Here is a 22,874-nt window from a genome sequence, read left to right on the forward strand (position 1 = left end):
CCACCCACCCACCCTCCCTGGAACCCCCTAAAAACAATGTAAAACATTTGACTAAAAATCCCCTCAGCTTCCGTTTCTTCCACCTCTCGGGGTTCACAAACCCGTCATCAAGGCAGGCCCTTGTAAGAGCCAAGGGCCATACCTGCGAGAGAGGGGCCTCCCGCAGGCGGAGCAGGTCTAACCTTGAATAAATTGATAGAATATTAAAGCCCAATTGGGTAAGGGTGCAGGTAGTAAAAGTCAATAGCCGGAGGGCTAAGGTCTTAATGGGATACTAAAGGGATACTAATGGGATTATCTCCTTCCTTTCCTAGTTGCCTCTCCAGGCATTTCTGTTCTCCCTCCAGCAATTGGCCAGTCAACTACATCATGGTTAAGTCCCTCTCTTGCATGGACTCTAAGCTAGTTAAAAGAACTTCCCGTGAAGCTTCCAAACAACTGAGCACCACATGCCTTGTATGCCTCAGTAAACGTCATCCTCTTTCCTCTAATTCTAGGAATGTCTTTCTCATAGCCTGCAGATGTGTGGACATGCTCTCCCCTGGCTTCAGTTGTGCTTTATACAGTCTTCTTGTCAGCAACACTTTACTGCCTACAGTGTAACATACACATTGAACAACGTCTCCCAGCACTCTTTTGCAGACTGGAGACCCCTCATATGTATCAGCTGACTGTTCTCTAAAGCCAGAATTATGCTGGCTAATGCCTTCATTTCTTCTCCGGTCCCCATCATCCAGGTCTGTTGGTGGATAAGTAACTATCATCCACAAGTCCTCCCTTCCCAGGTACATCTCCATCTTTACACTCCATGAGAGATAATTTGTCTCATTCAGCCAAGACACAACGAAACCTTATCCCATTACACTGATAGGAGCCATGTTGCCTGTTTCCGTTACAAGCACTAACCACTAACAAACACGATGCACAGCCTCTGGCTCTGGAGCAAACTCTCACTGGGTTTCTCTTCTCTGGTTTCTCTAGTCACTATGGCCTTCTTTCTGGACTGAGTCCATAACATGTCAGAGTGCGCACAGTGTGACAATTTTGAGACAACCCAGGAGCAAAGTACAGTAAACAGAGGTTTGTCTTTCAAATAGTGGTTTATCTATCTACAAGGAATATATACATTCATGTACTAGACAAAGTCAGGCAAATAATCATCAAATACAGCACGAAAGCACAAAGAGAGATATCCTTCCCTGCACCCAGCTTCTTTAGCCAACTATCGTCCGGTCTCCAACCTTCGCTTTGTAGCAAAGGTTGTCAAGAGTGTGGTAGCACGCCAGCTTCCCCAGTACCTGGATGAAGCTGTCTACCTGGATCCGTTTCAGTCGGGTTTCAGGCCTGGGTACAGCACGGAGACGGCATTGGTCGCGTTGGTCGATGATCTCTGGCGGGCCCGGGACAGGGGCTGCTCCTCTGTCCTGGTCCTATTAGACCTCTCAGCGGCTTTCGATACCATCGACCATGGTATCCTACTGCGACGACTCGGGGGGTTGGGAGTGGGGGACATCATTTTATGGTGGTTCTCCTCCTACCTATCGGATCAGTCGCAGTTCGTGTTGACTGGAGGGCAGGGATCGATCCCCAGGCACGTCACTTGTGGGGTGCCCCAGGGGTCGGTTCTTTCACCCCTCCTGTTCAACATATATATGAAACTGCTGGGCGAGATCATCCATGGTTTTAGGGTACGGTATCATCAATATGCTGATGATACCCAACTTTTCATCTCTACCCCAAACCACCCAAACGATGCCCTCGACGGATCTGGATGGGGAGGAACAGGCTCAAGCTCAATCCCTCCAAGACTGAGTGGCTGTGGTTTCCGTCATCCCGATTTGTGCATCTTGTCCCATCTTTGATGATACGGGGAGAAATTTTAGCCCCCTCAGAGAGGGCCCGCAATCTGGGAGTCTTCCTGGATACGCGGCTTAGTTTAGAAGAACACCTGATGGCCGTGACCAGGGGGGCCTTTTACCAGGTTCGCCTGGTACGTCAGTTGTGCCCCTTCCTGGATCGGGATGCTCTGTGCACAGTCACTCATGCCCTCGTCCTTTCTCATCTGGACTACTGCAACGCTCTCTACATGGGGCTGCCCTTGAAGAGCACCCGAAGGCTTCAGCTGGTCCAGAATGCGGCCGCGCGGGTTATCATGGGGGTACCTAGGTACTCCCATGTTACACCCCTTTTAGGCGGCCTGCACTGGTTGCCAGTTGTTTTCCAGGTGCAATTCAAGGTATTAATTATGACCTTTAAAGCGCTCCATGGCTTAGGCCTAGGGTACCTGCGAGACCACCTACTGCCACCAGTAGCCTCCCACCATCCAGTACAATCCCACAGAGTTGGCCTCCTCAGGGTGCCGTCAGCCAGACAGTGTCGACTGGTGACCCCCAGGGGGAGAGTCTTCTCTGTGGGAGCGCCTTCCCTCTGGAATGAGCTGCCCCCGGAGCTTCGCATAATCCCTGACCTCCGGTCCTTCCGACGCGCCCCAAAAAGTTGGCTTTTCCAGCAAGCCGGCCTGGCCTGTTAATTTTATCTAATTTTTAAAATGTTATTGTCATATTAATTGGGTTTGTTTTTTGGGATATTTATCTAATTTCCTTTTAACTTTTGTGATATGTGTTTTTTAATGTTGTACGCCGCCCTGAGTCCTTTGGGAGAAGAGCGGCATATAAATCTAAATAATAATAATAAAATAAAATAAAATCCTCACAGGACCTCTCTTATAAAACCCTCTTAAAATGATAACAGTTGAATAGCCCTGCTGACTCATTCTCATTGCATCATTTTAGTATTACAGCAACTGTTCAGCTATTAAATCATTACCTTAACACATCTCCTTGACTACATTTACAGATTCACTAAAAAGAGTGGGTTGATAATTAAATATTCAGATTTTTAGACCAAATAAAGGCATAAAGAGCTGGGAATAACAAGAAAATTGAATTATATCAGATTACTAATACTGATATTTGGTATTTGCCACATTTGTTGGCATTTATGAAAGTTTAACATGAAATAGGATTTTTTTTTTGCTTAGAATGGCAATCTTTATTTAGGAAACAAGTTATATTAAACTTAGTAAGTCTGTCACTTCATAACAATGGCTAAATTTCCAAATAGAATATGTAACTATAAGTGTACAAACTTTAGAAATACAGTTACCTCTACAAATATCCCTGGTTTAAAATAGCTTGAGACACAAGAATTGACTTTTTCCTGAAATAAAGAATGAAAAGAAAACACCACAGACAATACTGTATGAAAACAGCATATTTGTTTTATTAAACTTATTCCAAATAACAGAGGACTGATCCATTATTCGTCCTTGAAAAATTGAGATAAGTAACTAGAGTGGAATGTGAATAATTATTTAAATGTTACTTTCTGAAATATGCATTCATTTGGCAAATACTCCACTGTGAATATGAAAGTGCTAGTGCTGTATTACGCACCTAATTTTTTAAATTTGAAATACAATGAATTGGGATATACAGGACATTTTAACACATGCTTATAGAAGTAGGAGGGTAGCTAAGAAAAACATGGAATTTTAATTTTATAATTAAAACTAGCAACAGTAAACACTATAGTAGCAATTTTTAAGTTAGCATTGGAGTAAATTTACCAAATGACTTCAGAACCTTACACACAGTATAATTTAGAACAGTTTTTAGAGTTAATTATTAACACCTGGACTACAAACTTATTCTAAATTATTATGTTAGCAGTTCCTCCCACTTTTAGAGTATAGACTTAATGCAGTTAGTTTAATCTGTTCTAGTGCCAACAGAATTTGTTAAACACAGGTGGGAGGGACATTTGTTGAAAATCAGGGTAGTTCAATGGTTCCACATATATTCAGAATAAATGTTTAACAAACTGTTGTTTGGAGCAGAAGGTTGTCAATGTTCTTCCACCCACTTAATATTCCACAATATCCTCCTCTGAAAAGTTTTCTAAATATAACATTATGCTGTGACACTGAAAGCTTTCTCCTGAATGAACTGCTCTATTCCTGTAGAAATGATTTAAGTAATTCTGTTCCTCATTTTTTGTAAAAAATGGGAAGAGGGAGAAAAGAAACAAGGAAAAATAAAACCTGGGGTGGTGGTGGTGAAATCAGATTCATAATAGAAGAATAAAACTGTGATGAACACAGTTTTTTATATAGTAGTCAATGTTTTAAACAATGTATCTAAGTATGCCATCTCAAATTCTTAAAATGGATTTGTAATATACAGTCAACCTTCCAGGACTATGCAAGCAGATAGATGACAAATACAGTTGATACCATGCGTATAAAATTATATTAATATAGAACATGGTATCATTTCATAAGAAACATCTTTAGAGTTTCCATATGCAGATTCTCCCCATTCTATATTTTCTGGAGCTTTCTCTTTAACATTCCTTTATGTACCACTTCTGGACATCCATTCTAACTTCATCCTTCTGCTAACCATTGAACACAAGTTATGTGGAGACTCCACTGCTTAATTATATCTCCTAAAGATGGAATTCACAATCCTCTTCTCCCATCCCTGTAGTATAGAAGATTTGGATGTTAATACGGAAGAGCAAGCATTTCGCTACATCTTTTCAAACTTAGCAGTTAATCAATAGCAACCACTCTAAAAAACTGATTTGGCTGCTCTCGTACATTATAAATGCAGCTTAATATCTCTGGTCCACTTTCTATAACCACACCTATCCATCTGTTCACTCATAGCTTTTCTTTCTCCTGCCATATTATCTGATCCTAAAGCAATTCAAACAGTCAGGCTGTCTTTTCTTTCAACAATTCCAATAATCAACCATACTTTGTCAGAAGTGAACCCTTTTATGTTTATTGCCAATTAGACATGCATAATTGTATATGTACCCCACAGCCTTGTATTGGAGGGCATAAACAACCTTATCGAATATAATTTATACATAATCTTTATACAGGAGTGATAGCCCATCTTCTATTCCTCTGACATGCACCAGCTGTTTTTCAGTGCACAGTATGCTGCAAAATCCATTCTCTCAAAAGAGAATGAAAAATCCACATGCTGTTGCTTATTAATATAAAGATGCTCCCCAGACACAGAGATTGTAATAAGTCAACAGTTCTAATTATAATCCATGTACAAAGGCATTACTAAACATACATGATATGTTCAAATCTGTGTGCAATGATCTGTTTCCAACAGACAATAAGGAATACACACAAAGAATTTTCTATCTCATGTCTGAGAAGAATTACAATGGTGATATTTGCTACAAGCTACAATATGCCTTTTGGAATTAGTGGAACAATATTTTAACTGATGTTTCTTGAATCAAGAATGCTCTTCAGTGCTACCACTGAAGGATCTGCTTCGAATATGGTTTCGCAGTTGCTCTATGAGCTCTGGATTTTGCTGCTGGATCTGCTGGGCAAATTGCTGTCCTCTGTAAAAATATGTATTTTTTAAAACAAAGATCAAATAAAGACAGTTACTATCGTGTACTACTCAAAGATGAATGAAATAATATTATTCAAAAAGAAGTTACTGTTTACCCTAAGAGAAAAATACATAAGCATTTGAAAATTTTCTCTAACAATGTTAACCTAAGGGTGTATTCTGTAGGGAGAACGAGACAGACAGGAACAGAGGCAAGGCAGGTTGAAGCTAACACAACCTTTATTAACAGTATAACACGGCAAAATGTAAGGCAAACCTCAACCCGGCAAACAGCAGCATTTGACAGCTGACAGCCGTTTTTATACTAGAGCTGTCAAGACGCTGAACCAATAGAATGGCTGCATTCTCCCACCAGCTGGCTGCTCGCGTCTCAACAATCAGGGGCCGGCAATGATAGTCAATGGCGTCATAGCCTCAAGGACTTAAACACCCCTCTCCTCCCAGTTAGCACAGGCGTAGTCAGCCAAATACGCCGGCCGGCATTGGCTCCGTCCAAATCGCCTTAATTCAGGGGCGGTGGCCAAAGAAGGAGCCGCTGGTGAAGAGTCCTGTGGAACATCAGGAGACTGCGCAGCTGAGTGGCGGGAAACTTGACCGCCATGGGACTGACCGGATTCTCAGGTAAGCCTGGTGACAAGAACAGGGGGTGTCGCGTGTGGCTCTGTCTGCGCTGGAGCAGCCTCTGTCGGTATTAGTTCCCCGGGGCAGGATTGGGCTTACACCGGGTGTTGGTCTGCTGCGCTGGTGGCTTGCCGTCTGAGCTGGTTGATGTGTTGGCACCACATTCGCCCGTCACTGAGCTGGACCTTATAAGAGTAGGGTCCAGTTAGTTGTGTGATTTGTCCGGGAAGCCACCTTGGTTTGGCCCCATAGTTTTGGGCTTAGACTGGGTCTCCCACATTAAAGGCCCATGTGGAGTTTCCTGCGTGGGGGCTTTTCTCTTCTGCATAACCGGGGTGTAGCTGGTCCAGGGTTGTCCAGAGCCAACAACCCATAAGTCGTTCTGCAGGACTTTGCTTGGTGATTGGGCATGGGGTTGTATGCTGTGCCAGGAGATATTGGGGCAGTTTGTCCCAATTCCCTGGCCCCAGGGGGCTCAATGCCTCCTTAGCTGACCGGACAGTTCGTTCTGCCAGGCCATTTCCAGCTGGGTGGAACGGGGCCATCGGGGCGTGTTGTATGCCATGCTGGCCTAAAAACATCTGGAAAGGTGCCGACGTGAACTGGGGCCCATTGTCAGTTAACCACCACATCAGGCAACCCATGGGTCGCGAATAGCCTCCCCAGCACCCTAATTACTGTCTCCACCCACTTCAAGTAGGCATCTACGAGGACCAAGAAGTTCTTCCCTAAGAACGGGCCAGCGAAATCCATATGGACTCATTCCCATGGAGCCCGGGGCATGTCCCACTCCCTGATGGGCACAGAAGGGGGAGGCGGTCTAGATTGCTGGCACTGCTGGCAGGTGGCTACCCAGTTTTCTATTTCCTGGTCAATCTTGGGCCACCACATGTAGCTTCGGGCCAAAGCCTTCATGCGCACAATGCCCTGGTGAGCAGTGTGAGGGCAACTTAAAATTGGCGACCTAAGCTTTGGGGGAGCTACCACCCTATTGCCCCACAACAGGCACCCGTTAAGGACGGACAGCTCATGATGCCGTATATAATAGGGATGAAACTCAGGATCTACTGGCCCTTGTGGCCACCCCCTGCGCACCCAGTCCAAAACTTGAGCCAATATGGGATCTATGGCAGAGAGCCTGGCAATATACCGGTCGGATACTGGCATGGCCAACTCTTCAATTAAGAGGACCGAAACTGTAGGAGCAGGGTCCAAAACAGGCGCTGGCAGAGGGCAGCGACTGAGGGCATCAGTGTGCCCCAAGTTTTTTCCTGGCCTATAATGTAGCTGATAATTATACACCGCTAGAAAGACTGTCCATCTGGACATTCTTGGAGACAAAATCTGAGGAGTCTGGCGAGCCCTCGCCAGAAGACCCAAGAGGGGTTTATGGTCAGTCAGTAAGTGAAAAAACCAACCATAAACGTAATCGTGAAACCGCTTTAGCCCTGCTACAGCAGCTAGGGCCACCTTATCCAGCTGACTGTAATTTCTTTCAGCTGCTGAGAGCATGCGCGAATAATAAGCAATTGGGGTTTCTGAGCCATTAAGTATGATGTGACTCAGAATGGCCCCAATGCCATAAGGCGATCCATTGCACGCCAAAGTTAATGGGAGGCGATCACTGTATTGCACTAATAAAAATTTGGATGTAAGGACACCCTTACTGCCCTAAAGGCTTAGGCTTCCTTAGACCCCCAATGCCAGGGTGTTTTGGAGTCCAGGAGCCTATGAAGAGGCTCTGCCAAAGACACCTTATGGGGTAAAAAAATGGAGTAAAAATTAAGCAGCCCCAGAAAGGCTTGCAGTTCAGCCTAAGAGGAGGGTGTGGGGGCTTTCTTAATTGCCTCTACCTTGAACGGAGTAGGGTGGATGCCTTTGGAATCAACTAGATACCCCAAAAATTCTACACTGGGGACCCCTATCCTACACTTTTCTTGTTTGAGTTTCAGCCCCGCTAGGCGGAAACGGGTCAGGACTGCTCTTAATTTTTTGACGAGCTCAGCTTGCTCCAAAGCGGATATAAGCACGTTGTCGAAATAGGGTACCACCCCTGGCTGCCCCTGGAGCATCCGCTCCATTAGGCTCTGGAAAATATCTGGAGCTACACTGACCCCAAATTGCAAGCGTTTACATTTGAAAACTCCCCGGGGCGTTACGATGGTTTGAGCCATGGCAGTGGCTTCATCCACCAGGAGCTGCTGGTACATTTGTGCCAAGTCTAACTTGGCAAAAATGTTTCCCTGGTCCAAGGAATGGAGCAGATGTTGAACCACTGGCACTGGGTAAGGGTTGGCTTGCAACCTTTTATTAATGGTGCATTTAAAATCCCCGCAAATTCTAATACTACCATCCTGCTTAAAGGTATTACTACGGGGGTCTCCCAGGGGGGGTGGTCTACTGCTTCGAGCACTCTTTGTGCTATTAATTTATCTAGCTCTAAATGTACTTTGGGCCAAAGAGCAAAATGCACTCTCCTGGGTTTTAGATGTATTGGCGCCACCTGGGGGTCCAAGTTAAAAGAAATGGGGGTCCCATTATATTTACCAAGCTTGTTGTCAAATACGTCCGCGAACTCGCTGGCCAGCACAGCAAAGGAATCTGGAACAACGGAGTGGATGCCGGAGATGTTGAGCCCCAATGTGGAGAACCAGTCAAGCCCCAGGAGGCTGGGCAGATGATCATCTCCAATGATGAGGGGAAGAGGCCCCTGGAAGTTATTGTTGGCTATGGTGAATGTGCCGCAACCCACAATGGGTATTGGTTGTCTTTGATAGTCTCTGAGGCGAAATGGGCACTGCCTGAATTGAGCTTTGGTCAGGCTGGGCACTATCCGTTTGATAGTAGCCTAAGAGACCAGGGATTTGGAAGAGCCAGTGTCCACTTCCATCTTGCAGGGTTCTCCCTCTAGGCGCACAGTCAGGTATATCTTATGGGTAGGCTTAGTCAGGGACTCATGGCTGATAGCCCAATCAGGGTGCTGCTGGTCACCTGCGATGGCAAAGCAGTCTTTGCGGTGTTTGGGAAGTCTTTTTACGAATTGTTTAGACAAGGCGCGCTCCGAAGATGGGTCAGCGATTGGCATGGCCGCTCTGCAGACCTTGGCTAAATGTCCTTTCCTGTCACACCTACCGCATATTGCGGCTTTGAACCTGCAGACTGACCTTGCATGGTTCCCACCACAACTCAGGCAACCCGCCTGAGGTAAAAAATCAGCCTGAGTCCATTTTTTCCTGGTGGCCAGTTTGAGGTGGCTAATCTCTTCTTCCTCGTTCAAAAAGTCTTCGTCGTCATCTTCTTCGTGGTGGACAGCATGGCCCCTGCTGGCATGGGTGGCCGGTGGCAGAAATCTCTGAATTTCTGCGGTGGATTTGTCCAACATTTCATATGCCGTGGCTTCATCCACAGCTGCCTGAAGGCTCAGCTCTTTTTCTGCCAGCAAGCGTCGCTGAAGTCTGAGGTCTTTCATACCACATACCAGCTGCTCTAACAGGGCATCATCCAGCACAGGAAAGTCACAGTGCAGGGCTACTGTTCTGAGGGAAGCCATGTAATCATTCATAGATTCCCCTTCTCTCTGGGTCCTCTGCCTAAACGCATAACGTCTGGCTATGCGCGAGGGAGTTGGAGAGTAATGATTTTTAAGTTTCTCCAAAAGAGTCTCCCAAGGCATCGAGTGGATGGATTGAGGGGCTGCTAAAGCCCTGGCTGTTCCAAACATCTCGTGGCTATATGCGCTGAAAAAATATCCTCTTTTACGGCCACTGGACAAACCGGTGAAGTCATTTGCCTCCAGGAAGCACTCGAACCGCTCGAGATAGGCATCCCATGTTTCAGTGGCCGGGCTGAATGCCGTGAATGCCGGTAGATTAGCCATCCTTAGAAGGACGGAATTTGAGGAATTAGCGTTTGAGCGACTTCTTGTCGCCTGTGACTTGAGGCAGCTCTTATTATTGACTTCACTTTTCCATTACCTCAGTCCTAATCCCATCCTCATCGCCAGTGTTCTGTAGGGAGAACGAGGCAGACAGGAACTGAGGCAAGGCAGGTTGAAGCTAACACAATCTTTATTAACAGTATAACACGGCAAAATGTAAGGCAAACCTCGACCTGGCAAACAGCAGCATTTGACAGCTGACAGCCCTTTTTATACTAGAGCTGTCAAGACGCTGAACAATAGAATGGCTGCATTCTCCCGCCAGCTGGCTGTTCGCGTCACAATCAATCAGGGACCGGCAATGATAATCAATGGCGTCGTAGCCTCTTGACTTATGACACTAATGAAGCCTGCCCATTATGGTCATAAATTGTGATGGCTGTAAAGCAGGTCAGCACATGACCAACTTTATTTTATCTTTTTAGCAGCTGCCATTATTATAGTCAAGGTAATTAAGTGAATCCACGGTAATTAAGAAACCTGTTGTTTGCTATAGGGTGTTTTGCTGAAAAGTTGAACTAAATGCTGTTTTGTCAAAAACATCATCAATTACAGTCCCGTGACTTTGGGATGGTCAAAATGGCTGTAAATGTGGGCCATTTGGAATGCATCTGAAATGTAATGTCTCATGTGGGGGGGGGGGGGGGGGGCGCAGCTGTCGGAACCAGGCCATAATTACCTTCTTGGGGAGGGGCTCTATCATAACTTCAAATGGTTAAGTGACTGTCATTTAAAGGGGACTGCTGTGTTAAGCAATATAAAAATGATAAAAACAACAAAGATTAATCTTTATTTCTGTGTCATATGTCAATGTACATTTTTTGCACACCGATCTGGCAGTAATGCCAGTAGCAACCCGCCCCTGTAAACCATATATACTCACGCGTGAATTAGGCTTGAGAGATCATTGAGACCGCCAACACCTGCAGCAGGACCGCCAATAGCATTTGTCATCATTCCTGACATTCTAAAGGGAACAGATATGACACTGATAGAGAGAAATACAGATTTTCAAATCCATTGTTATTAACTGTCCTTTTCTTTGAGAGTCTACAAGTAAATGTAAAGCCTATTTACACTGAGAATGAGATATATTAATGCAAACGATTTCCACTCACATAAATCCAAATAAGAACAATGTGAGTTTTTTTTAAAAGCACAAGTTACCATGAAAGTTGCTATCACTTGTGATCTCTGCAGAAACCGGAGGGGGGAGGGACCAGTTATGATGATCCACCTCAGATGTCTTATGGATAGAAGTGGTTTTCAAGAGGCTTTTAAATATTTCCGTAACCATCTGGTGATTAGTTTGGCTCTTTACTTAGTTAATAATCTCTGGAATAGAAAGTGAACAAGGCTGTTGTGCAAGATTTCCCACCACCACCACCATACACCTCCCTCTGGTTGCTGATCCAAGGGTGCTCATGGTTTAAGGAGCAGCTCAGGGGAATCAAATGTAGATTTCACAGATTCTAGATCAGGAGTGTCAAACCCGTGACCCACGGGCTGGATGCATCACGCGCTGGCCATGGCTATGGCCACGTCTGGTTTAGCAAATGAGAAAAAGTTTGTGATGCGTCCAGTGATGACATAGTGACGACGTTAGGTTTGGTTCTATACTATCTGTCTGCCTGTCTGCCTACTTGCCTATCGTATCTCTATGTCTGTCTGTCTAACAACTAACTAACTATCTGTCAAATGTATCGGCTACCCATCTTACCTCTGGGTGGCTTACAGTGTTAAACATTTACTTCACTGGTTAAGGTGGTGAAATAGTTCTATCTGTTCCCTTATTATGTCTGTGCACCTCACAGCTCTGTTTAGATCAGTGTTTCTCAAACTTGGCGACTTTAAGTCCTGTGGACTTCAACTCCCAGAATCCCCCAGCCAGCATAGCTGGCTGGGGAATTCTGGGAGTTGAAGTCCACAGGACTTAAAGTCGCCAAGTTTGAGAAACACTGGTTTAGATGGACTGACATGCTGTTAGGGAATGATAGATGAGAAGAACTTCAGGCTACTGGGACTTGTTTATCAGGCATTTTGGAGATTAAAAGAATCACTTGAATTTGCAAGTTCGGCACACATAATTAAAGGCAAAATTCACTGACATAGCTGATGCAATGGCTTCTAAGGTTCTCTGGAACTGTTTTAAACCTGCAGAATTTTTTGGAGCAGGTATATTCCCTTCCTGGGCGTATACAAGCAGACAAGGAACAAACAGGCAACTGAGTTTGAGGAATGGAAAATACTTCTTTAAGGGAAGGGACTATACCAGTCACTTTGAAGAAGTGAACTGGGCTTTTAATTGACCCTTTCTACATAAAGGCAGAGAATATGATGAGGATTTGGCTAGAGAAAGTCCTGGATGTAGGGGATTTTAACCTGGCCTTGTGATCAAAACATCCTGATCATCACCCAGATGGGTAGAGTTTCTTGGTCTATTGGACCTCCCAGCAACGTTCAAAACTATTGACACATCCTGAACAGCAGATGGAGGTTTAATCAGGATAACCGTTACTCAGCTTTAGTTGCTGCGCCAGAGTGACAATTTTTTGAGCAGCAAATTCTGCTCAATAGACACAGATGCTCTATCACATCCTGCTTGAGGCTAACTCTCAAAACTACTTACAAGCTTTATATTTTGTACTCTTTTAGTATTATGAGTCACCTATAGAGTCTAAAAGTGTGGTGGAATAGAAACTACGTCACATAACACGCATGTACTCATTTTACTAGAATTTGAATTTCAGAAACTCATATAAATTTTCTGTGAACCCATCAAAGAACAGATTCCACTGCCAGATTTTCTTCTTGAGTTCAAAAGCAGAGCTATAATCTCTTCTTCATCCTACCCTAACAAACGGAAAAATCATTACTAGAAAGAAATTTGTTCAGTGAAATTTCAGCACTAGGTGTGTTTCCTGAAAGTGACGTGTGCTCACCCTAATCCTCTATGTTATGCTTGCTTTGTCACCTCTATGACAACACAGGTGGCCTATGTTGATACTTACAGTTGCTGGACTTGAGGATTCTGCATTAAACTTGCTGCCTGAAATAGATGAAATAATTTCAGCCATAAGGAAGCCAATACTTAGTCAGGATAGTTTCATTAGCAGTAGTATTGAGTAATGGTTAAACTCGCACTTTCAAAGTCAAACTTTTTTGGGATTTAATTAACCTTAATATCAAATGACTATGGCAGTGATGGCGAACCTTTTTTAGCTACCATGCCAAAAGCAGAGGGAGCACAGGGGGGTCATGTGCCAGCATGCCACACCCATAATGCTATGCGTGCGATGCCCCCCCCCGCCCCCCCGAGCGTGACCAGTGCCCCCCCCGCTTTTGCTGCGGTTTTTTCACCCTTCCTAGGCTCCATAGGCTTTCTAGGAGCCTAGGGAAGGCGAAAACAGCCTCCTCTGCCCCCCTCCCCCATGCCCTCTGGAAGCCAAGAGCTTCCCTGAAGCCTCTTGAGGGAAAAAATGGACCTACAGGGAACCCGGAAGTTCGGGAATGGTTACTTCCACTTTACTCGTAGGGCAGAAGGCCCCTTAAGGCCCCGGAGGGCGAAAAAGGAACCTACAGAGAACCCAGAAGTTCGGAAATAGTGACTTCCGGTTTGTCCGTAGGGCCAATTTTTGTCCTCCGGAGGCTTCAGAGGCCTTCAGGAGGCTTTCATGAAAGCTCTGGAAGGCGAAAAATGGTGCAATGAGCAAACCGGAAGTTTGGGAACGTAATGCCGTTTTTTCGTGCTCCGGAGGCTTCAAGGAAGCCTCAAGGAAGCCTCCGGAGGGTGAAAAACGGCTTCAAAAGAAGGCCGAAGTCAGCTGACAGGGCAATGCCTTACGTGCCCTGACAAATGGCTCGGCGTGCCACCTGTGGCACATGTGCCATAGGTTCACCATCATGGGACTATGGTATCTCAGTGCTAGCCTATTATATAATTAATATGTGGTTCTTTTGAAAATGCTTCAGCTCAGCTATTCAAATCATTTCACGTGTGGAGCCAAGCTATGAAATACTTTCCCAGAGAGCATAACTTCACCCCACCCTCAGTCTTCCAGTTTTTAGCAAAATATCAAAAAAACTCTTTTTCACCAGGCTTTTAGCTGTTCGAGCAGTTTTAATTGTCCTGGTGTTAAGAAAATTGCATTGTCTCCGTTGATTTTAATTGCATTGGTTTGATTGTTGAGTTTTTGTATTTTGCATTCCAGTTACAAGGTACTTTGAATAAGGTGAAAGACGGGATTTAATTTTAATCAATGGCATCATCATCTTAACAAATAATGAAAAGATGACGTCAAGAAGAGTAAGGAATTAGTTAGCCAATATGAGAAACAGTGGAACCCAGGACGAGCAAAAATAATTTTAAGCACACTTACCATGCTAATGAAGGCAGGATTGTTTATCAAACTTGCCATATCAAAACTCAGACCAGTTCCAGTCTGAAAACAAATACATGTCAACTATTAGTAAAGAAGTATAGGTTAACCAAAACACTTAAATAATATATTATTACAAATGGTTTGAAAGCTAACTTACAGGACTGGACATGTCTCTTGATTTCTGTTCAGCTATTTTCAGGTTTGATTTGTAAGAATCATTTTCTGGATCAAGATCCAGTGCCTTTTGGTAACTGTTAATTGCCTCTTGGTATTTATTCATTGAAGTCAGAGCCAATCTAATATGCACAAAGGAAGCCAACATGAGGACAATCTGAATAAATATTTCTATTTTTTAAAATCTATTCTTTTAAAATATACAGTTTAAATTGTAGGGAAAAGAATGGGCTCAAATCCATTAAAAGTATGCCTCAAAGTATGCAGTTTCATACAAGCTTCCCTCTGCCCCTCATTCCAACTACCTGTAGAATTGCTGAGGTGTTTTTGTAAGAGAAGAGCAGCAGAGCTGCAGGTGGGGCAGAATAAAGCACATCATCAGTTTAGAGTCCTTGCATTGCCACAAGTGATCCAAGCCTATCCCATCCTTGACTTCCTTTGACACTTATCTAGTGCCAATTTAGTGCTAATAGATACACTATATTGCCAAAAGTATTCGCTCACTCATCCAAATAATCAGAATCAGGTGTTCCAATCACTTCCACGGCCACAGGTGTATAAAATCAAGTACCTAGGCATGCAGACTGTTTTTACAAACATTTGTGAAAGAATGGGTCGCTCTCAGGAGCTCAGTGAATTCCAGCGTGGAACTGTGATAGGATGCCACCTGTGCAACAAATCCAGTCATGGAATTTCCTTGCTCCTAAATATTCCACAGTCAACTTCGAGTCCCTTCGGGGAGAGGGGGCGGTCTATAAATCAAATAAAACTTAAACTGTCAGCTGTATTATAAGAACGTGGAAGTGTTTGGGAACAACAGCAACTCAGCCACAAAGTGGTAGGCCACGTAAACTCGTCCAACATCAGTGTGTGACCTCACAAATGCGCTTCTGGAAGAATGGTCAAAAATTCCCATAAACACACTCCTAAACCTTTTGGGACAGCCTTCCCAGAAGAGTTGAAGCTGTTATAGCTGCAAAGGGTCGACCGACGTCATATTGAACCCTATGGATTAGGAATGGGATGTCACTTACAGTAAGTTCATATGTGAGTAAAGGCAGGTGAGTGAATACTTTTGGCAATATAGTGTAGTTGACCAGATTGTGTATAGGCTATATGGTATAGGCACTATAGGCGGTATATAGTAAATAAATCATTTATGCTACAACCTCCATTAATAGTTCTGATTCTTTGCACCTGACAGTTTTGTATGCAAAGTCTGCAACTAAGGAAAGTTACAAGAAATCCCTTTAAAAGCATGGACCACATGTATAAATTTGTAGCTAACAGTATCACACCACGTATAAGGAGAATTTTATTACAATTTGCAGACATTTAGAAAATAGGGAGTGGTATATAATTTCAATTCTGTATAGTAGGATACCATGAGAATTGGGCTTACCATTCGGTTACATCAGGGGTGGGTTCGGGCAGGCACTACTGCCGGTTCACTCATGGTTGCGCTGCGTGTGCACGCTTGATACTGCGCGCGTATGCGCAGTGCAATAAAAATTGTTCTGCGCATTCGCAGAACCCAAAAGCAAGATGGCAGTGCCTATGGTGCTGCCCGGAGAACATGTTTGGGTTTCTACAGGTTGGGATCAAATCTTACTTTTAAGAAGCTCAAAGCTTGCTTATCTTGAAAATAATAAGGGTCAACAGAGAGGGTCAATGTGATGAGTCAACTGAAAATAGGCCATTGATTAAAGTACTTCCTATTTTTTTGAAACCATGATATATAATCCACCAATTATTATCATGGAATTTAAAAATACTTATTACCCTATGTCCTTGAATGTTCACAGTGGGCTTTTAACAAGGGGGGGGGGTAGGGAGGGAGGATGAAAGGAAGGAAGGAAAGAAGGAAGGAAGGAAAAGAAAGAAAGAGAAAGAAAGAAAGAAAGAAAGAAAGAAAGAAAGAAAGAAAGAAAGAAAGAAAGAAAGAAAGAAAGAAAGAAAGAAAGAAAGAAAATCTTCCATGTAAAGAAAACTTTCTTGATCTGGCTTTTGCTGATTTTCCAATTACAAGATTGGAGAATAAATTGAAAGTTAAAAAATGATTTAATAGTCCATTGATGAACATACATGAAATCACCTGGGACACTGCAGGTTTCATAAACACAAGAAGTAGAACCTCAAAATTAATTGCTTTGGTTTTGAATTGAATTAAAATCATGAAGCATAACAGAATGAAGTCATGCAGTAATCCAGGCAGCCCTTTCATTTTGTGGGTATTAATTTGAACAGTTTAGTTTAATTAAATTGATTAAATTATTATTATTCAGATTAATGAATTCAAATTGATCTTTTAACTTCTTGGTAGCCAAGTAAAAAGATATACTAATTTGAGATGTTCGTAAATATTTTCAATATCTAGAGCTTTTCCCTCTTAGAGAAAATGGTTCAGACTGCTAGGAGAAGCTTCATATTCCTCGTTTTGTGAGAAAATGGAAAAGGAGATAGGGAGGAAGAAGAATACCACAGAGACTAGAAAGGGTGGAGAACAAAGGAGAGAATGGAAAGAAAGAAGGAACATAAGTGCTAAAGAAAGAAAAATATGGAGGGGGAAAGAAATGAAAGAGTGTCGAAGAATGAATTAATAGCACTCTTGCTCCATGATTTGTTTTTAATCTTTCACAGCATCAGTACATGGTCTAAGGCAGTGGTTCTCAACCTTCCCAATGCCCCAACCCTTTAATACAGTTCCTCATATTGTGGTGACCCCCAACCATAAAATTATTTTCGTTGCTACTTCATAATTGTAATTTTGCTACTGTTATGAATCGTAATGTAAATATCTGATATGCAGGATGTATTTTCATTATTACAAATTGAACATAATTAATTAAAGACCCATTTTGAGTCTAACCACTAGTAAGAGTTCACATTTGCATCTACACAGTGAAAATCCAACAATCAAATTGAGATATTTTGCCACGTCATTGCATTTGATTAAAGACAGAAAATACATTTTTCATAAAAAGTCTGAAAGGCCCACTGTGAAGAATTTTATGACTTCTGGATAATGAAACCACTCAGATTCAAGAACTCCAGCATCAACAAATGTAACTGGCCCTTTTCACAGGTCACTTACATACTGTATAAACTAAACGTATGTAACTAGATTCTAGTTACTAGAAGAAAGAAGGCTTTCTGGACATTTATTTATAAGCTTAGAAGGCTACCCTTTTTAAACTTATCACAAACAATTGCAAAATCTCTTCAATGAAATAATAATTCTATTGTCACCAACATATTGAATGAGTTCAGCCAATATCAAAATCATTATGGCTCACAGTGTACTTAGCCACCATAGTACATGGACTACATAACAAATTATATGGTTCATAATTCAGTTTGCCATGAACCCAACAGTAGCTTGATTCATCACTAGTGCAATGTATGAATACAGGGCTAAGGCAAGAATTAATACTGAGTATGGCTTGGGCTGAAGAGACCAGAAAGTGGTTGACTTGGGGCCGATAACACTCAAATTGGCCTCCCTCAGAGGTTGTTATTTGAATGGCGATCCCTGGGCCAGGCACTCTAAACTCCCAGAAGGAAGAGGGGATAGAAAAGCAATAATTAACTGAATACGAATTAGGGCACTGACCCAACTGTATTTAAAGCCCATACTTGAGTATCGTGCAAAGTTACAGGTTAAATTCGTGCAGCAAAGTAAGCAAAGTGCAAGGACACCTCCTTTGAGACTCAGTGAGCTGCAGCCCTGGATCCTAACTTCCCTAGTTTGAAGTTAAAACCCGCTGCCTGGTCCAAGAACCTTAAAGGGGGAAGCTGGCACAACCCCCTTGTCACCACGACGGTTCCTCTTCCCTCTCGGTTGCCGGGGCAGCCTGAAGGGAAAGCGGTGAAGATGCTTCCCTTCGCCGCTCTGCACAGGATATTCCGTAAGATGGCGGAGGCGTTTTGTGAAAAAAAAGGTTGCGCCAAACAGCCGTCGCCAATCCGGCTTGCCCCTCGCCGAGCAGGACAAAGCAGCCAACACGTCTCCCAAGAGCGGTGGCTGCTTCTCCTTCCTGCCTTAACCAAAGAAAGAGCAGGAGCCCAGCAGATCAATGGAATCGGTCCCAGCCCTGCTCCCTTCACTGCCCGCTCTTCTCACCCAAGATCTTTGCCGGGCCACCAGGGGCTAACATGGCCGAGCAAGGCTCCCTTTCTAGGAAAGGAGGGGCAACCGCTCAGCGCTTGTGGCTCAGAGTGGCTCTCTCAAAGAGCATATCAGAAGCAGCCAGCTGACACCCAGCCTTTCCTTTCCTGGCTCAGAAGGGGATGCCGGGAGCTGTAGTCTGAGCTCAGTCTACGCTGTTCCTAAAACCATCAAAAATATGTGTTTTCCGATGGCTCCTGTGAAAGGGTCGTTCGACCCCCAAAGGGGTCGCAACCCACAGGTTGAGAACCGCTGGGCTAAGGGAATGTAGCAAAAAATAGAACAAGTCCCTCTTTGAAGGAGATGGGTGGTCCAGAAATGTGAGATATAACAAGTTAATTTACTTACCCCATTCTTCCATATGCTTTGCTGTATTTTGGATCTATTGCAATTGCTCTCTCGCAATCTTTTATTGCTTCACTGTGATTGTTCAATTTACTTTGAGCAGCAGCTCTACGGTGTGAAAAAAGAGCAAAGCTCAAAAAATATAAAAGTCAACAAAATGATCTCATTCTGACCACCAACCATTAATATGATTAACATGTTGTCTTGCATTGAAAAAAAAGGCTGTAGATTGTTTTTCCAACCACCGATTACATGTTTTTTGAATAAAAAGAATATTGAGGAAAAAGATCTACCAAAGTCACATTTGCGGTTTGTCAAGAAACACATTCACAACACATTCTTTTGTCAAGGAACACAAAAATAAGAATATGTTTAGAGCATATATTTTTGCTCTCAGACTCCTTACCACTTTTAAAAATTATGGAGGACCCTAACAGAGCCTATTTTGTGTGATATATATATATCCTGTTTCGCTGAAAATTAAGCCCAGTCGGGCTTTTAAGCACATGCACTAAAATAAGCCCGCCCCGAAAATATTTCAACACAGCAGCAGCTATGAGGTGACCACGTTCACCGCCTCCTGCACCTCAAAAATAATAAGACCTCCCTGAAAATAAGGCCAAGCACTTATTTCAGGGGTCAAAAGAAAATAAGACCTGTTTTTTTTAGGGGAAACACGAGGTGGGTAAAATGAGGACCCAGATCGTTGGGGGGCAATATGCTGACTCTGTAAAACTGTTTAGAGAGGACTGTAAAGCACTGTGAAGCGGTATATAAGTCTAAGTGCTATTGCTATTTAAAGACTTCTAGAACAACATCAGAAGGCTATTCCCAGAGGGCAGGTGCTGTGTCAGAAAAGGCACAATCCTGACAGATGGTATGGTTGAGCGCAGTGCTTCTCAAATTCAATAATTTCAACATGTGTGGAATTCTAGAATTCCTCAGCCAGCATACTGGCTGCATATTGATTGAGAAACACTGGTTTAAATGGATACAACCTGAAACAGCCACCTCTGCCTGATCTTACCAGACAGACAGAAATCATGCAAGAGAGTTGGCTCGTCAATAACAATATCAGTGTTGCATCATGTTGCTAACTCTTCAATGTCTCCTTAACTCAAAAATATCTTTTCCTGGGACCATACAGTTACTATGCAAGGATGGGTAAAGAAACAGCTTCTTAAAGAATGCACACGTGTCTTCCAAACTATTTGTTCTGATTCAGAACTGAAGAGCTGCACATTCCTAAAACTAAACATAGACTTGCCCATCTAACTCTACTAACATTTTTTTCAAAAGAAGTTCCATTGATCTCCACTGGGCCTTAAATTTCAAATAAAAAGATAGCTGATGACTGAGCCTAATTAAGGAAGGACAATAAATGCAGCAGTGAAATTAACAAACGTCTGGCATAGCATTCTGCAGAACAGTGGTATATACTGAGAAAAGTATAAATATAATTCAGAAATAAATATCCACATGCTTTATATGAACTTCACCTGTTGCAGTAATAGACGGCATTATTTGGATCTAATTCTATAGCTCTGGTGTAACAATCCACAGCAGCTGCATAATTGTCTTCTTTCATGTGATTATTACCTAAAATAAATCATCATAATAAAATGGTCATGAATAATTGAAATGATGAATTGCTGTTCTGAACAATAGCCTTAGGGGTGCTGTAAAATACAACACATAAAAAACAACTTGGTTGCCCTTCGTAAATATTTTTTGGAAACTAATTATTTTGAGCAATGCTATACAAACTGGGACTATTAAAATTTGTGGCCTGTAATTTTGTTTGACACAAGATGGCACATTCCTTGAAAAACTGGCTGAAATTAATGATCCATTACAGTTCCAACAGCTACAGTATCATAGCTGAAATCAAAAGATTTGTGTCCAAATGCCATGTCATGAATGATGGCAATTTTAGATATCCTTCAACTTAAGTTGGTAATAATAATTACCTTAGAACACAGGACAAAAAATAATAGATTTTAAGCCACAGAAAAATAACAGACTTACGTTATAGTTATAGAACTATAAACAATACTTTAAAAATGGAACCAATTACCAATGATCTAAGAAATGGACTGTCTTTGAATGAAGCACTGAGGCAGAAGATGGATAGCCATCTGTCAGAAATGCTTTAATTTATATTATTGCATTGAGCAGGGAGTTGTTAATTGGAGTAGCAACTAAAATAGCTACTGCTTTCATTCTACTAAACCACTTATGGGACCGCGTTCTTTTGTATGGGAGTCACACTGAATGTACAGTATATTATGATCTGAAAGGAAACAAATGATGTTACTAAAATGAAGCTGACAATGATAGGCGATGCAAATAAAGGCTTGATTCATGAAACAAGAAACTCTAAGGATTTTTAGGTTAATATAACATGCTATAAACCATAGGCTGCAAAGCAGAGTCTTATACTATGCTAATGTGATTTAAATGCAATATACCTTTCCAGTCCTAAGTCCAAATAAGCATTTATACTGATTTGCTGTATACAAATCTCACACAGAGAGGGGCTCCTCCTGGTGCCGTCTGCTAGGCAATGCCAGCGGGCGACACCTAGGAGTAGATCCTTCTCTGTGATGGGCCCAACCCTCTGGAATGACCTCCCCCCAGACATTCGAACTACCACCGACCTCCGTTCCTTCCGGCAAAAGTTAAAGACTCACCTATTTCAATCAGCTGGCCTGGCACTTTCTTAGTTTTACCTCCCGGGGATTTATTCATTTTAATTGGGTTTGGGGTTTTAATAAGCTTTTAATGTACTATATTTATTATTCTATATACAGTCTTGCAACCTCCTCCACCTACGTATTTAATTATTTAACTGTTTTATGTATGTATTTTATAACGCATTTTAGTGACTGTACACCGCCCCGAGTCCCTTTCGGAAGAAGGGGCGGTCTATAAATACGAATAATAAATAAATAAATAAATAAATAAATCTTGTGTTTCTTGTGTTTTTTTATTATTCCACAGCAGCAAGGAGACATTATACTTTAAACACACTCACACTATTCATTCTATAAAAGATCATCTATCAAACACCAATTTTCTGAACATTTGCAATTCATTCATGAGCTTAACTATCATCATGACCAACATGACCTACATTGTCAATGGCGGAAAGGATTCTTTTCTTCAATTCCTTTTCAATTTCCTACCTTCATCCTTGAGCTGATCGGCTTTTTCAAGGTCCTCTGGCAAAGAATCTGAGAGAGGCAGAATCTCATTCTATGGGTATTTTAAAGAAAGACAAATATCATTTTCTATAACCCTTTATTTAGGGTCATTTATATCACTGATCTTAAACAAGCCACAAGGGGCCTATTCTGCAATAAATATCAATAAAGTAATATCAGGAAGAAATCAATACTATAAACTAATTTCCTTTTTAGTGCACAGTATGTCAGAGCAGAGACACTATTCAAAATAGTAATCTGGGAGTACTCAAATCCACTCTTTCAATCTTGAGTTCCATTTACTATATTAATTTTGAACGCAAGCAGTAGGGTGAGCAATGCACTAATCTATGCTGGATTTCACAATATTCAATCAGCTCTAAGTATGTCAATTTCTTTCTTTGGTATGTAGAAGAAATGGATCTGATTGCCTTCTCTTGAAAGGTATCTCTCTATATGTGTGTGTGTGTGTGTGTGTGTGTGTGTGTGTGTGTAATTTATTCAGATCTGAGGAAATATGCAAACTAAAGCTAGTTATTAAAGCTAAATATTAATTAGCAGTGTGCAACTAAGATATCTGAAGGTATA

General features: G+C 42.4%; 1 protein-coding gene across 2 annotated transcripts in view; it reads right to left on the minus strand.

Moving 5' to 3' along the window:
• Positions 1-3,262: 3,262 nt before the first annotated feature.
• Positions 3,263-22,874, minus strand: part of SGTB (small glutamine rich tetratricopeptide repeat co-chaperone beta) — a 34,991-nt gene continuing 15,379 nt past the window's right edge. Inside the window, exons 4-11 of one of the 2 annotated variants that reach the window (XM_081945794.1) lie at positions 22,269-22,338; positions 20,580-20,679; positions 19,084-19,188; positions 14,551-14,689; positions 14,391-14,453; positions 13,023-13,060; positions 10,895-10,978; positions 3,263-4,544 (exon numbers count right to left, since the gene is read on the minus strand). In XM_081945794.1, the coding sequence (XP_081801920.1) occupies positions 4,523-4,544; positions 10,895-10,978; positions 13,023-13,060; positions 14,391-14,453; positions 14,551-14,689; positions 19,084-19,188; positions 20,580-20,679; positions 22,269-22,338 (621 nt within the window). In that variant the 3' untranslated portion in view covers positions 3,263-4,522. Of the gene's footprint in view, positions 5,440-10,894; positions 10,979-13,022; positions 13,061-14,390; positions 14,454-14,550; positions 14,690-19,083; positions 19,189-20,579; positions 20,680-22,268; positions 22,339-22,874 lie in introns of both variants that reach the window. The other variant, XM_081945793.1, reaches the window with a different exon arrangement.

This window comes from Natrix helvetica, assembly GCF_964273705.1.
Source record: "Natrix helvetica genome assembly, chromosome: 2".
In the NCBI taxonomy this organism is placed as follows: Eukaryota; Metazoa; Chordata; class Lepidosauria; order Squamata; family Natricidae; genus Natrix; species Natrix helvetica.